The sequence below is a fragment of the Carica papaya genome, chromosome 3 (assembly GCF_054855325.1).
Source record: "Carica papaya isolate Zhongbai chromosome 3, ASM5485532v1, whole genome shotgun sequence".
Classification (NCBI taxonomy): domain Eukaryota; kingdom Viridiplantae; phylum Streptophyta; class Magnoliopsida; order Brassicales; family Caricaceae; genus Carica; species Carica papaya.
This window is the reverse complement of record NC_142311.1, coordinates 13,204,951-13,221,624: the sequence shown is the minus strand read 5'-3', so window position 1 is coordinate 13,221,624 and position 16,674 is coordinate 13,204,951. Positions and strand designations below refer to the sequence as shown.

The 16,674-nt window shown below is 33.8% G+C and overlaps 1 protein-coding gene and 1 long non-coding RNA gene across 9 annotated transcripts; one reads left to right on the top strand and one right to left on the bottom strand.

Moving 5' to 3' along the window:
- Positions 1–303: 303 nt before the first annotated feature.
- Positions 304–4,906, top strand: LOC110821703 (uncharacterized). 5 transcript variants are annotated; one of them, XR_015817819.1, is made up of 5 exons: positions 333–508; positions 605–708; positions 1,454–1,549; positions 2,453–2,601; positions 4,512–4,906. It is a non-coding gene; the product is annotated as an uncharacterized LOC110821703 (long non-coding RNA). The 5 variants fall into 5 exon arrangements; XR_015817820.1 differs by having other exon boundaries at positions 334–508; positions 1,483–1,549; XR_015817821.1 differs by lacking the exon at positions 1,454–1,549 and having other exon boundaries at positions 329–508; positions 2,336–2,601.
- On the bottom strand, positions 4,364–9,924 carry LOC110821675 (syntaxin-132-like). Of its 4 annotated transcripts, none has more exons than XM_088215957.1 (14): positions 9,646–9,924; positions 9,482–9,544; positions 8,769–8,882; positions 8,593–8,649; positions 8,220–8,268; positions 7,819–7,907; positions 7,641–7,714; positions 7,516–7,558; positions 7,298–7,358; positions 7,131–7,156; positions 6,951–7,028; positions 6,585–6,665; positions 6,434–6,499; positions 4,364–4,659 (listed from the first exon to the last, which is right to left on the bottom strand). In XM_088215957.1, exons 2-14 carry the CDS (start codon positions 9,497–9,499, stop codon positions 4,498–4,500), a joined length of 918 nt encoding a protein of 305 aa, XP_088072083.1. In that variant the 5' UTR covers positions 9,500–9,544; positions 9,646–9,924; the 3' UTR covers positions 4,364–4,497. The 4 variants fall into 4 exon arrangements, with proteins under 4 accessions (XP_088072083.1, XP_088072082.1, XP_088072081.1 ...); XM_088215956.1 differs by lacking the exon at positions 4,364–4,659 and adding an exon at positions 5,856–6,329 and having other exon boundaries at positions 9,482–9,534; positions 9,646–9,909; XM_088215955.1 differs by lacking the exon at positions 4,364–4,659 and adding an exon at positions 5,856–6,329 and having other exon boundaries at positions 9,745–9,908.
- Positions 9,925–16,674: the final 6,750 nt, after the last annotated feature.

Genomic DNA, 16,674 nt, shown 5'->3' with positions numbered 1-16,674 from the left:
ATTGACTAATTTTTGTTAAAAAGTACTTTTTTTATAATTACAATTAAACGTCTTATTTTTTTAGAAATAAAAAATTTATTCTTTGTAATTAAAATATATAATTAATTAATATAATTATTATTTCAGATTATATAATTAGTGACATATATTTAATAATTATTTAAAATCAGAGTCTATTAAATGCTTCAAAAATTTGATGAGTTAATTTATACAAAAATTTTAATTTAATTTTTGAAAAATTAGAATTAGACAAGAACAATAATATACTCATTTGCATAATGTGCGATAAGAGGCAACAAGAGAACGTGACACTGCAGGGCAACTAAAAACGGTGCGTTTTGGTTCTTTAATTCCTCCCCCCCCCCAAAAAAAATCAAGACTAAACTCTTCTTCCAACCAAAAAAAAAGAAGAACAAAACGAAAAATCGCTCTCTACCGACGTTTCACGCTGTGATTCGAATCACACCAAACTCTCAATAGCTTCGTCGATCATGTTATCGACTTTCAGGTATGCAATTTCAGTCCTTATCACCTCTGCTTTACTGTCACAACCTTTTTCCCCAATAGTGCCAGCTTATATAACATTGTTTTAAGATTTGAACAGCTGGTCAGAGATCAGAATTTGCACCCAGTTTTTCTAATAGGATGGGTTGATTGATTCCGCTGCTCTACTGCATTTTATCATAAATCAAGAAGGGAATTTTATGTGTGAGTTTTCCTAGCATGTTATATGAGTATGCATTGAATTCGGTATGGTTGTAATTTTTAATTTTTCTATCGTTTTCTCTATGGGTCGATGGTGCTTGTTAAGGATGATAACGGGATTCAATATGTGAAACTTTTATCTGGAACTTTATCGTGGGTGCTGCTAATTTGCTCATTTGGAAAAAAGATAAGAAGGACTCTTTCTTCAAATGGAAAGAAGACTTGTATATAATGTTCTAATGGTTGATTTGGAGGACTGTTAATCATGTTAAGGTTACCATCATTAGAAGTTTGTAAATTAGGATAATGATTTTTGTAACTACTTTAATGGGACAAATCTCATAGATAAGAAAGCTAATAGAATTTAGAGCGTTCAGCGATGCTCCTTTGCCCTTATGGTTGGACGAGTTTAACACAAACGTCACACCTCAAACGCTTGTATGATGTGACCTAATTGGAGAAGACATGTTGTTTATTGGTTCTTGTTAGGGTTTGTATCAAATTCCCTTTTTGTTAAGAATTTCCATCTAGACTTAATTAAAAAACATAAATTTTCTCTGTAAGTAGACTTTTTATGTATAATATTCTATGAGTTGATTGGAGAACACTTTAGTGGGAAGAGAAAAGATGCCGAGTTTGGTAACTGAAGATCAGAATGGAGAAATAGATGCAAAAAGATAGCAGTTATTCAGTGGTCATTGTAGAATGAGGTCCTTTGCAAAAGTCATGTATGAAAGATTGGCTGCAGGGTTATGGCTTAAATTGGAATCTTAACAGATGAGGAAAAATCCAAGGAGCAAGTCAGTTTTGAAGCAGCATTTGTATAAGTTCCAGATATCTGAAGGTCCGTTCATCAAGTCTCATATAGATAAATTTAACTCTGTTAATGGATCTAAAATAGAAATTAAATTAACGATGAGTATAAAGCTCTCATATTGCCGTGTTCTTTGCCTCCGTCATATACGCATTTTAGAGAAACTATGATTTATGATAGGGGTACCGCTTCAGTAAAGGATATGAAGACAACTTTGCTCTTAAAAGAATTGATTGATAAAATCCATAGAAGTAAATAATTGTTTCTACCTAAGAAAGGGATTCTGGTAGTAGAGATATATCAAAATCTAGATCCAAGTCTAACCACGGGAATCTTGTTTGCAACTATTGCAAAAAGAAAGGGCACATCAAGATTGATCTTTGGAAATTAAAAAAATATATATAATGAAGATCAGAAAGACCATACCCTGGCTGAAAGTGGAATGCAAATCACAAAATTAATTATTAGAACGTGAGATTATTTGGTCACATGTTTTGAATGACACAGGTAAGAGAGAGAGCAGTAAAATTAGAGGGACTTCTGGGTATATTTGGGATATGGATACTGATGTATTCAAATATTGCTTTCGTAATCTTGTGGGTTTTGTTGTGTCTCTAAAATGAGTTCTTTAATTTAGACTTTGTAACAGCTATAATAGTGGTTGAACTGCAGTAAATATTCTGCAATAATTGTGCAACGGGATGAGGGATTGACAAACTTTAGACACTTAACTTCAACCATTTGCTTTCTCCATTTTAGAGGTTTTTATGTAATTAATCTTTCTTACAATGTCTATTCATTGTTGTCTGAGGTTAGAATTCCATTATTGGAGATTATGATGTGTGGATCAATATGGACTTCATTCTGTTTTGAAGAATTAATTCAAAGGGACAAAGTGAACAGGGGTCAATAAGTTTCTCAAATATGTATCAGGCTGCAGCGGAGGGGAATGCTTCTGTTGAGAAAGTGGGTGTGTAAATCATCCATTGATTATGCTAAGAATACAACGGAGAAATGGAAGCACTAGATTGTTCAATGACCATGTTCAAGTGCACGTGCTGACATAGGACTGTATCAAGGAGGTATCCTTCCTACTTTTATGAAGAGCTTGTCACCTAAAAGTTCTACTTTTACAACCTGCTCCTTTTTCTGCAGAATGCAATTAGAATAGGAATCTTAGTTAAATTAAGTTCTGAGATTCAATATTCAAACATTATTTACTAGTGATACCTTACAAAGAAATTCTTACTCCATTCCATTTGTCAAACAAGGGGATTGAACTAATAACAGAAATATTATCAGCAAAAGTGTCATCCTTTTAACACATACCAATTGAGTCAATTCTGCTGTTGATGTGGTTCCCTGGAAGTGCCAACTAGCCCTTGCAAGCTAAGTCCTTTTATAATTTATTACTGGATTACTTCTTACAGAGTTTTTGTTAGTTTAATATAGAGTCTCCTTCAGAGTTTTTTTAGCTTTATCTTGTCTTTGGCAGACAGTTCTAACTTCTGTTTCTACCTATTATAGTTTCCTGTTGTTGGATTTAGGAATTGGTTTCGTTGGTTATGAGAGTTCCTGATTTATCAGGGTGGTTTTTGTTTGTCCTGGAGAAGGTATCTATAAATAAGTGATTCTGGCAGTCCATTTGCAGGTTGAAAATTTTGAGGTGTTCTCTCTTTGCAGACCCTTATTTTTTAAGAGGTTGAAGGATTTTCTTGACGAGTCCTTACCTTCTTCCACAACAAACCCTTAACAAGATCTAATCTAGGGGGCTTAATAAAATTAGATTTAGGACTTTCACTATATATGGGAGTTTTGACATTAAAGCTCAGAAAGGAATTTTTGACAGACAGGAAGTAAGTGTAAAATGAGAATGACTCCTATTTAGGAGGTTGAGGTTGAACCCCTGTTTCAGATTTACGATTGTCATAGTCTTGCTTGGGAGTATTGAGTTGTTGCCTATAAAAGAGAGTTTAAACTGGCGGCGGAGTCCCAGTTTCTTTTTTCCTTTTTGAATTGTCTCTTATCTGAATAGGAGAGAGTAAACAATATTCTGAAGTCAGTGTTATGTTCTAAAAGGAAAGCAGTCTGATAAAGGATACGGTAGTTAAGCTTGTATATTCTTGTAGTAAAGCCAGCTATTCAAATTAGAGAATTTGATGGTGCCTCTTAGGTGTTCTGTCCTCTTTATCTAACACCATCAAATAAAGAATCAATTATCATAGTTTCTTTTATTTGATCCTTCAGTTCTAGAACTGGAAGGTGAAATAGTTTTGATCTTAACTACTGATAGATAATTGCTTATATTTGCACATTGGGTAAAAAACCATGTGCAAAACGCATTCAGGTGCCTGTACTTTCATTGACTACTCTTATAATGCTGGAGAGTGAAATAATGAACAATTTTCAGTACATGTGCAACTTATAATGCTCAGTGATGTCTTTTCATCAGTATAATATCCATGAATTCTTTATATAAGTCTTTGCATTAGTTCTCAATCGCTGTAAAAATTCAGGACTTACCTCAAGAGTGCAGAGCTATTCATCAACCCTCTTGTTGTTGCCTGAAATCAGAAATTAAGCATATGCTTGTACTTGTTTTATTTGAAACAATGATTTTGACATGGCTTATTTACTGTTTATTAGTAGCTTTAAGCATCATGTTTAAATTTTACATATTTGGTAATATAATAAGCAAGGTCCTAACTTTTTTTTCAGTTTCGACATAAAATGTTTATTTTGATAACATGTTCCTTATTCACTCTGACATAAAATGGATATTTTTTGTTTTAGCAACCTTAAACAACCTCTTTAACTGACAACTAGAGAGGGTTAGAAATTAGGTTGCCAAAGAAAATTACTGCATTTATTAGTTCATGTGTGAATAAAATATCCAAGATGGTTAGCAAGTAAAGAAAAGAATTGTGAAATGAAAAGAATTTGGTGGGTAAGAAATTGAAATGTTATCTTGTGTGGTATTATTTCTTCCAAGGTTTCAGAATGGAGAGCACGATGATGATTGCAATGATGAGAAGGATGATGATGGAGATGATCATGCACTTTCTTGATTTCTTCTGCAAGCTTTTAGCATGATGGAGAGCATCTGTTCCCATGTTCACGTGGTCTACTGCACTCATCACCTATAAACACCCACCACATAGATTTCAAAATCCAAGTGTAACGATTTAACATGGTATGCAGGAGACCCAATTAGATTTCTTGTTTATGCATGTTGCAATTAGTTGCTGGCATGGTTGATTAGGAGTTCATATGTGTATGTGTGTGTACATAACCTAACTTGACTCCTACCTATATGAGTGTGAAATGTGAACCTGAGATTTGTTCTCTTATGTACACATTGTATATATCTTTTTAGAGCTTGTTTTATGTGGTGTTATAATTGATGTTAATATCACTTATGGATGAATGCACAGATTTTTATTAAAAAAAAAAATAGGGGGATATATGGAGAAGTTGGTACCCAAGGGAACTAAATCACATCTAAAAAAGTATAAAGAATTAAAATTCAGAGTAAACTGCAAAGAAAATTAAATAATAGATTCTGAATTCATCACCAAATCATAATCCTTAAATATAAATGGCGAGTTGAATCTGAGTTCCTTTAGGGACAGAGGTAGGGGTAGGGGTAGGGGTAGGTGCAGGCCAATTGTGAAGCCTATACTCAATAACCAACTAACAAGAAGACCCAAAGATTTCCAAAATCCCCCATATACACATTACATATATATATGTTTGTACATATATATATATATATATATATATTTGATGTTTAAAAAAAAAAAAGGAAAACATTGAGTCGGAATTCTCCCCCATTGAAGAGTTTCTATTTCTTTTCCCATCCAACTCAACAATCTTTGATTAGTTTAAGAGAAGATATTGGATTTTGTTTGATACATAAAAAGTCTTTTATTTTTTTTCAAATATGTTTGTTTATTTATAAAATTTTTATATGTAACATGTATTTGTAAAACAATAAAATATATTTTTATATTTATGAAATATAAATTTTAGAAAACTCAAAACTTTTTGAAATTTATAAATTCAATCGTTATTTTTATTATTTTTAACTTTGCTATATCTACATACTTTATATAAGTATGTATAAATTCAAAAACAAAAACTATCCAATCAAAAAGAAAAAACAAAACAACACAAAACAAGAACATAAATATTGTCATATAGTAAAAGGATAATTTAAGAATCATAGTTTTAAAATTTTCTTGGTGCACCCTTTTGAATCTCAATGGATGAGCTTTTTCAAAATCATTTTTTGGTTTTCCAATAATTCTGTATTAATTTAAAGATGATATTCAAGTTTGCAAATCAGAAACAAACTTCACATCATGAAACAACAAAATTCTGTCTTATGAGGTCTAACTCTTCTCCATACCCTTGAAACCACAATTCACACCACCACCCACAAACCAAAAAGCCTCACACTGAGTTCAAATAGGTATAGAAATCAATAAGGATCTCGAAAATCGAAGGAAACAACATGAAGGGGCAAAACATACTCTTGAAAAAAGGAATGTCCGAAGTTTCCACCCAAATACAACTATTTTACGTAGCTGGGTAACGGGAGGAGAAGAAGAAGACGAACGAAGAAAATAATGACTCAAGCACCGTTTTTATTCTGCCAAGGTTTGAGGACACCAACAACTACAACAGCTACTATAAGCAAGAGAATTATAATGGCAATACACATCCATTTTCTGGAATTCTTCTGAAGTTTCTTTGCATTTTGAAGTGCAGTAGTCCCTGACTGGACCTGGGTGACTGCAGTAGCGACCTGAACAAGATTTCGATTAACAAGCAAACACCAAACGAAACATATCCCGACATCCATGTGTGACTAGACCTGTCTGGAAATTTTATGTGCGGATAGAAACAAACCTGATTTTCAATGTTATCTAAAATTTCTCCTTGGGCTTCAACAAGAACCGCCATGTCAAGGTAAATCTGACAAAATATTAAGAAGTGTTAGATAAGTTCGTGCTGATTCAGAGTCCATGCTTTTATCTGTTTGGGTTATACATATATATACCTGCTGCAAGTCAAGAAGTTTTTTCTCAATATCCCTAACAGCATCATGTCTCTCTTGGATTTCTTCCAAAGTGTTTAGGACCTGCAGCAATGGCCTCTGTCAATAATAATTGATAAGAGACTGCATTGAAACCGAATATTTTTATTCCCTAACAAGGACCTAAAGATAGAGCGTTCAAGCTGCAATGAGCCTGCAACTTCATTGTGAACTCTTACATATCTCGACTTTTTTTCCTTGAAATTTATTATTATAAAAAGGATGTCAACAGTGAGACACATCATCTATTAACGTCTAGTATTAAATTTTCTAACGCAATAAGTAGCTGGAACTCAAGAGCAAAATCATTTTAAGTCAATAGGATCTTACCTGCCCCCGTCCTTGTTCTTGAATTGCCTTCTGGAAGATTTGCTCACTATTTCCAGTTTCGATTAGGTTGTCAATTGTCTGAAACAGTTGCACCATTAGAATAACAACCATCTCCATTATCTAAACTTCAAGTTCAAATTCCTCTCAGGAAGAACAAATTAAGTTCAAATTCATACTCACCTCATCGTCCGGTCTTGATCCCGTGACTGTTCAACCAGAAATCACAAAGTAAAAGAAGTATTATCAATAAAAGCTCAATCCTCTATTTAGGGAAAAAATGATCTGGAGAACAATAATCAACCATCTACATTTTGGATATTTTCTAATCTGAAGTTAAGTGTAAAAACCTGTAATGACTCTCCTCTCCACAACTTCTCGGTACTCATCTTGGATCCTTTGTCTTAATGTCTGAAATGTGATAATCGGATCAGAAATGTAAGGGGATAAAGAAAAAACTAGAAAAATCACAATAATAATCTGGAACTGGATACAAGGGCGAGTAACTAGAAAAAGAAACTCAGGCAAAAATAATTTTAACAACCAAAGGAATATTTAACCACCACACCTGAAACTCTGTCATTATATCCTTGAACTTCTTTGTCAAGGCACTGCAAGCCAAAAAAAGAACAACCTAGTGAATCTCCTTGCTAAAATCTACTATAAATTCAAATATTTGCCCTTGCAACTCACTTTGTAACATTCATCCTGGATCTGTCAATACTTGTGCCTTTCTCACATCCAGGTTTTCGTCGGTTGTCTAGATTCTGAATTAAAATGAAAACAGTAAGTAAACACATACCCTTAAACGGTTTAGCTATTCTCGCGAGATATAAAGTGAACTCTAGAAAGACCTAAAAAGGAGATTTACATCTTTGTTTACTGCTTCTAATTTTGCTTTGACACTGCGTGCAATCTTTCCTACTTCATCAATATCTTTTTCCATTCGCTTCTTGATTGCTGAAATGATTTTATAGGAATGTCAATAGTTGGTATAAGAGTATAATCACATTAACTTTACAAAAATGAATACCATGACCAAGAATTAATAGTAAATTTTCGAAACTGTCAAGAAAGACAACTTAGTGGAACAGCAGGATTCGCCCCAGTGCTCTGCAAAATTTGATCATAATTTAGTCATATAACTTCCAGACTTGATCTTGGAACCAACTTTCTTCATGTTTCAAACTCAGACTACAGATTGAATAACAGCCACTTTGCCATGCAGACTTGCAATGGGTAAATAAATAGGTAAGAAGGCGAGACTTCTACCTTTCATAGCTAATGCTTTTGTCACGGATTTTGATTCTTCATTAGCATCCTGAAGAAAGAAGTTTCCATAAGATGTTCCTTTTCTCTTAAGAAAATTTTAGCCAGCAGCAGTAGAAGTAAATAATCACTATCCTTTCCTCTTAATTAAAACGGAAACATGACCTATGAACCAGAAGCTTCTGGCAGGGTTTCATTGAGAAATAAAGTCTTAAGATAAAAGAAAATTTATATCCATTGCAGTAATTTGTAGATTCTCTATAACCTTTCAGTTCAAGAATCAGAAGTTCATTTCACAGAATCTCAGCTAGATGCTTATATATTTCACATGGAAAACTGAAATGAAAATATAATCTAAGATGAGTGTTTTACATACCTTAAGTTTTTTAAGCAACCCAGATAGCTTATCAACTTGTTTCTCAATCTCTTGTGTCTAAATTACAGGAATGAAGAGAATGAAAACCAATTAGAGGAATTCGCAAACGAAAAAAGAAAAAAGGAAAATTGTCATAGAATTATTTCTGCTCATTGAACCGAAGGCATATAAGGTACCTGCTTATTAAAAGCTTCCATCCCAATATCAGAGTTGCTCCTTGGGTCCTGCCTTCCCATTTCGATATCATTATCTCTAGGAGGCATGCCTTTGGCATCCCCAACAAACGAGTCCTAATCCAAACAAACTTGTTAAATTAGATATCGGTGTATCATATCATAGACCAGTCATGTCTGAACATAATAGACAGAAGCCGAACTAAGAAATTGATCCAGGCCATCGAATCCATTGAAGCTTTACATAAAAGCTTTTCAGCCCTGAAGAAAATGCAGTATCTAGTGATAAAACTATACATTAGTTTCGGTGCGTTTTCTCAGAAACCAGCCAAAAGTTCAATTTTAGATCCTAAATTCCGAGAAAATGAAACAGAATTCTGAGTCAATTCAATTTGAAAATTTTGAAGAATCAATTCACAGGAAATAATCAAAAACTTCAGATTCAACGCCAGTTCACAGAAATTTTATCAACTTTCAGTGTGATCATCACCACTTTCAGTGGCGAATCCAAACCAAACCCACAATTTTCTAAGCTCCCAATCACCCCCGCATACGAAGATATAAGGAACCCACCAACAGATACAAGCAGAAAATGCAAATAAGGAAAGAAACATAACTGCCCATGACCTAAACTTCCCCAAGAACCGAACTACACGGAAGTAAATAAACAAAATTAGGAAGCAGCAGAAACCATGAAAAAAAAAAAAAAAAATTACCGTGAGCAGATCATTCATCTTGATTCTTGATCAAATCACAGAGAGAAGAAAGTCTGTTCAAAACTTTGAAAGGAAAAGGAAAGCAACTAGAAAAATTAGATCAATTTAAACAAAAACTGAAAAAAAAAAATAATAAAAAGAAAAGGGTTGTGATTATGCGTTACCATACTACTATCGAGATGGAGCAGCAATGTTTTTCTTAGCCGGCATAATTTAATATTTAGTAAACTTAAATTACACAGCAAAGCAAATATCCTACGAACCAAAGAGCTTTCCTTGTTTCAGATCGCCCAACTAGATCTTCTTCTTGTCAGCTTTCCTTTAATAACAAATATCCTTTCGGTACCGCTGTTATTTTCTTCTCTCAATAAAGATTGAATTTTTAGTTACATTTCACTAAGATTATTCTACGAGGGTATTATTAATTTTTTATTATTCAAAAAGAAAAGTCTATCATCAACTTAAATTGTTTATTTCCTCCGAACAATTTGTTTTCTTTTTATATAAATTTATAATGACAATTGAAGAAAATGAAGAAAGAATCATTTATTGAAACGTTACATTTGCGTCTATAATGTACGCATATATTGAATTTTAAAAACTTACACCGTCAACCCATTTTGATTTACAGAAAGCTGGGCTTCGAAAACAAATTAGATTTAGCCCATTTCACAATTCAAATTATCAACCAAAAAAATGGCATAAACTAATGTTCCATTGATTCCCAATTAAAAATATCAAACCCCACAATGTAAAAATAAAAGATACCCATATCAGATTTCTAGCAAAAACATATTCAACATCATTAGATTCAACTTTTTGTAATTAATTCCCAATCATTCAAACTATATACATATATATATATATATATCATGTATAGCCATAAACCTATCACTAACAAATTTATCTTACCCGATTATGGCACCCAGAAAATTTTCTCCAAGGAGTCTGATAATATGTTGTGCAGCTACATTAGTTTTTTTGTTAATTCTTTACTACTTTAGCACTTACTGTTTTCAAACTTAGGCAACCAGAAATTACGACGAAATTTATCGGAATCGAGAATATTACAATTGGCAGCAACACCAATTCAAACACAACAACTATCAATGCAACAATAGCAATGATAATCACCATTGATAATCATAATTATGGAAGTTTCAAGTACGAGAAGACAATAGGATTTATGGATTATCATGGAGAAATTGTGGCGGAGATTCCAATTCCACAACAAATAGTGTCTGCTCATCGAAAGATTAATCTTAGAACATCAGCAAATTTTATGGCGGACAAAGTGGTAAATAATCCTTATTTTTTAAGGGATACTTGAATTTTACATCAAGAGCCGAGTTGTACGGTAAAATAAAAATGACCAAGATATTGAGATTACATGCCAAAGTAATTATCACTTGTCACGTTTCTCTCTCTCTTAATTCTCAACATGTTCAATCCAAGTGTGAGTCACGAATCAATTTATAATTTCCGTAAATGTGTATGTAATTATAACATAATTTACTATTCGGTGTATTAATTTTTTAAATGTGTTCATTAATTATATAAGATAATATTATGGTTAATTTACACTTTTTTATAAGTAAATACCATCAGACATGTAGTTAACTTAATCTAGTTTATAGCCATCATGAACTAATACAATATTTTCAATACAGTAGATGTACATTAAATATACTAATATATTTAACATAATAATTCATAACTAAAAAAAATATTTAATTTAAAATAATTGAGATTAAACATTTAATTAATTTGAGAAAATCTAATTGGTGGGTTGACTTCAAATTCACCATGATTGAATTTGTTTAAGTCTCCTAGGACCAATCAGTCAAATACAAATGTTAAACAGCCTATAATTACATACAACATGTAATTGTTCTACTTTCGTTTTTTTTAAAAAGGATATTATATAATATTCTAATTGACTTTTAGTTAAGTTTCTCTCCATATAAAAGAAAATTATTATTATTTAGTGTTTCATTTAAAACTAGTAAAAAATTTACGAAAATAGTTAATTAATTATAATTATTGAAAATAAAAAAAAAATTATATATACTTGTTTGATCTGATTATCATTTGTTAAACTCATGAGCATTACCTTATTATCGTTCTACTTGTAGGAATTCAATCAAAATGTAGTAAATTAATAAGATCACACCAATAGTAAGTTTCAGAACACATTTTTAAGGTGAGAGAATACATTTATATAATGTATACACACACACATACGCACACGCACACATATATATTTATACACATACACACACACACACACACACACACACGAGATTAGAGTCTTCTAATACATGTTAGATATAATAACCCAGGTGAGCTCTTCTGTGGCAGGTGGTGACCGGCGCCACTAGAAACTAAACAAACACAAGAAATTCAATTGTTTGATCTGGAGCATTGAGTTTCGGGGGATACATACATACATATACATATACATATATATGTGTGTATGCATGTGGGTATATATATATCATAAAAGCACTGGAGATTCCAGCTTAAAAAAAAAAAAAAAAAGTACTAGAAATTCAGTTCAAATTCATGTGCCCTGTTGCAGCAAAATGTGTACTGGGTCTGGCATTTTATGAAAGTACAAAATAGATTAGAAGAGCTAAAGATGTCTTTAATTCATGAGGGGGAGAGAGAGAGAGAGAGAGAATAAAAAGTGCAGATTGTCAAATTTAATTTCTTCACCGTATAGCTTTTCAAGTCACGGGTAGGTTTTAAGGTTTGCAGACTTATTCATCAACAATATGACTTACGGTCACGGATCATTTAACAAAAATCATTTTACTACATATTTATTATTACTTAAATTTAATTTAGTAGTTTTTATTTTTTTTTATTTTTGAATTGAAGTCAAATTATATTATGTTAAAATACTTTATATTACTTAATTAATAAATATATTCATTATTATTAAAAGAATAATTGTTACATTTTTTTAAACTGAAAATACACATTTAATTTTTCCATTATCACCAACAAACATTTATCTTTAAAATATTGAAATTATTAAATTTACATTTAAAATATTTTATTATGAACTTAATTTTTTATATATTAAATTAATAAAATCAATTAATCTAATTATTTGAATAATAATAATAATAATAATACAGTAAAGTGGAATAGTATAAGCGGGGGAATTTTGTGGTGGAAGCACATGCACACTAATTAATGATTGAATATGAGTGTGGGCCCCCCATGATTGAGGAATAATCATATATATATACACGTAGCTCTCTCAGGGGAAATCGCCCGCCAATCACGCGGCCCCCTCGCCCGTCAAGTCTCCATTCCTCGTTCAGTTCTCTCCTCTAATCGAAATTGTAATTACACGTGATTATATATAAATTCAAGCTTTATTAAAATTTAAAATAAATGTAAACCTAAAGTTATAAAATAATATCTTAATTCAAATTTAAGGTTTATTGTATGTAACGCCCTATTTTTTTTCTTCAGCGACATTATCTCAATTATTTTAGCATACAGATCACTCGTTTCTCATTCCAAATCGATCATATACATAAAAAAAATATTGAAAACTAATAGTTCAATTTCTAAAAAATTTTCAAATATAAATGCATCAATATATTAGCTTATGAATTTCACAAATCTCTGTTTTTATACATGAGTTACATTGCTACCAAATACGTAACTATCATGTTTTACTAGTCGTAAACTCTGCTCCGTTTTCTCTATACGCTAGGTTCGGAAACCAGTAACTCCAATTCAGTCTTTAGTCATGCTTCATATGTAATTGATACGGAATGAGTATATATAACACAGTACAATAAATTTAAATCACAAATATAACGTAGAAACCCAATTAAAATCTCATTCTTTTATGTTTTCCCCTCCCGTTATATTGGTTATGCCTTCTCTTCTACCAACAATCCCCACAACTACTCATCTAACTCTACTGTAACTATCACATCTCCTTGATAATAAATTGTCAACTATACTAGGTCTAGTCACCTCATGATACCATCCCCTCGACCCTGACCCAGCCACTAACCCACACTATTACCCCTTATTCATCACCAATATCGGCGACCCCTTTTTCTTTTCTACCACTCGACCCCAAGCTGGCCACCCACACACATACTGTTACTGTTTTCTTTCGTCACCAACATCGGCAACTCATCTTGTTACCAATCTAACAACTCTCAGACATCACTAATATCGGCGATCGACATACCATTTTTAAGTGACGACAACCAATATCGAGGTCCCAACCTCGACCACCACTAATGCAACCTCACCCCGTCCATACTCAATACGCCACACATACATGCATACTTAACCCACACACCGGTCATTCCAACTTCAGTTATTGCCAAACAATCAACATTTTCATGCAATGTTTAAATTTACAAGCATATGTACATAGTATACACAAATACTCACGCACACAAATACACACACACACACATACACAACCTGTACATGCACACACTCACTGTTCCCTAACCTTCTTCCCAATCCCCTTTCTCTTTCGCTCACTTCACCCCTCACCACACCTGCAACTGTAACTCTTTCCAACCACTCCAGCTCTCAGTCCCTCAGTTCCTCAACTCACAACACTCTTCTCGCTATCATTATCACCCACTCTATGCCTTACACGGCCATCTGCAGCCGTTCTCCCTTCCTGCCTCCCTCTCTCTTTCGACATTCCGCCTCCCATTCTCCCATACGTATTCTGTTTCTCCCGACTCACCCTCCCTGTACTAGTTCACCTCTCCTCTCCACAAATTCCCATGCACCTATTCACTCACCGTCCTCCTCCCACTTTTCCATAACCGAAATTCTTCTTTCACTCCCCTATTCCTTCCGTCCTCTACTTCCTTTCCTATTTCCTTACATTGTCTCGACAATACATTTTCGTACCTATTGACCTCTCATCCCACGACTTCCTCTACTTCTCTTCACTCACAATCCTAATCAAACCTCTCCGATACTTACTATCTCTCTCCACTCTCTTATTCCATCAATCACCTATTTCATATTTCCATTTCCTTCACTGTCTATAAATTGTTTCAAAATTTGCATAATCAAATCCGCATTACACTATCATCCTATGTTTGAAATTTAAATTCACCATACCTTCGGTCTCCATCGTTCTCCGCACCTCCGTAGCTCACACCGTCGCCTTACTCGTCTCCTCCTTCTCCCGCTCTCTCTTCTCGTCCCTTCCCTCTCCGACTTCTCTCTCTCGCGAATCTTCTATCACCAGCCTCTTCCTTATTTTTCCCGTTCTCCCTTTTCTTTCCTCCTCTGTTTTTCTCTTTTTCGTTTTTTTTTCTTCCTCCTATTTATACTCTACCTACTACTCATCCTGGCCATCTATCCCATCCCACCATCTACACTCATCCCAGCCGTCTATTCCTTTCACAAACCACACATAACCTAGTCGTCCATCCCATCTCCCAAACGACACTTTTCACTCTTTTCCCTCTCATATATATATATATATTATTATTATTATTATTATTACCACTCTTTTTTTTCAACCCAAATCTCAATTACTACATATTTTCCCCCTTTAAAAGAAATTTGGTCCATCAAATTTTGTTATATTACCTCAAAGAGTTGCGAATAATTACTTCTCATCTTGTCTTCCCGTTCTCACGTTGCTTCCTCATATGCGTGATGTCGCCATTGTATCTTCACCATATGTATTATCCTACTTCTCAATTTCCTTTCTTGTTGCTCGAGGACCCGAATCGGTTCCTCTTCATATGTCAAATCTTTCTCCAATGGCAACGATTCGTACTATATAATATGTTTCGAATCTGGATGATATTTTCGTAGCATAGATATATGAAATACATTGTGAACTCCACTATATTGAGGAGGAAGTATTATCTGGTAAGCAACCATACCCAGCTCCTCGGGAATTTCAAAAGGCCCTATGAAGCGTGAACTTAACTTTTATTTATTTCTAAACCTTAACAAACCCTTCATTGGGGATACTTTCATAAACATATGATCCCCTACTTCAAAGCTCAAATTCCTAATGCGATGGTCTACGTATCTATTTTGTCTAATTTGGGCATTTTGCAAATTCCTCTATATTACTGACACCTTAACCGTAGTTTCTTTCACTAATTCAGACCTAACAACTGTCTCTCTCCAACTACCTCCCAACACACTAGCAACCTGCAAGGCCTACCATACAGAGCCTCATAAGGAGCCATCCCGATGCTAGTATGGTGACTATTATTATAGGTGAACTCCATCAAAGATAGCATATCTTCCCAATCTCCCTGATGTCGATAACACATGCCTGCAACATGTTCTCCAATACCTATATAGTTCTCTCTGTTTGCCCATCTGTTTGTGGATGAAAAGCTGTACTGAAACTCAATTTGGTACCCAATTCCTATTGTAAACTTTCCCAAAACCTATAGGTGAATCGAGAATCCTGATCTGAAACAATCGATATGGGAATGTCGTGTAATTTTATCACTTTCTTGATATACAACCTAGCCAACTGTTCCACCGAATCAGTCACCCTCATTGCTAAAAAATTGGAAGATTTAATTAAACAATCAATTACCACCCAGATATTATCATGCTTCTTGCGATTCCTTAGCAACCTGGTCACAAAATCCATGGAGACATGTTCCCACTTTCACTCGGATATGGGTAAAGGTTGTAATAAACCCTCAGGCCTCTGATGTTTCACTTTCACTTGCTAACATGTCAAGTATCTCGATATATACTCGACCACATCTCTTTTCATACCCCTCCACCAGAAACTTTTCTGCAAGTTCTTGTACATCATAGTACTTTCCGAATGTATAGGAAATTTGGTGTTATGAGCCTCACTAAGTACTTCTTCCCGTATCACACGATCATTGGGAATACACACTATGGTTCGAAATCTGATTAACTCATCACCTTGTACACTAAATTCTCTCGTCATCCCCTGTTCTACCCCCGTCTGGATCATCTGTATCTCGGTGTCCATCATCTCTCCCTCCCTGATTTTCTGAACTAAGGTAGGTTGAGCCCTTAAACTAGCTACATATTTTCCACTAGTTCCTTCACGAATTTGTAGCTATTGCATGGCTTTCCATGAATTCCACTCAGACACTATCAAATGAGCCAACACCCTAGTAACCTTCTGACTGAGGGCAACTGCCACCATATTTTCTCAA

Bases quoted from the DNA above. Each gene is read 5' to 3' on its own strand.
- LOC110821675 (XM_088215956.1), bottom strand. The intron at 8,269-8,592 runs GTATGTAAAACA...TTCTTTCTTCAG, and splicing joins GGTTGCTTAAAAAACTTAAG to GATGCTAATGAAGAATCAAA. The intron at 7,157-7,297 runs GTTTTTACACTT...CTGGTTGAACAG, and splicing joins GGAGAGGAGAGTCATTACAG to TCACGGGATCAAGACCGGAC.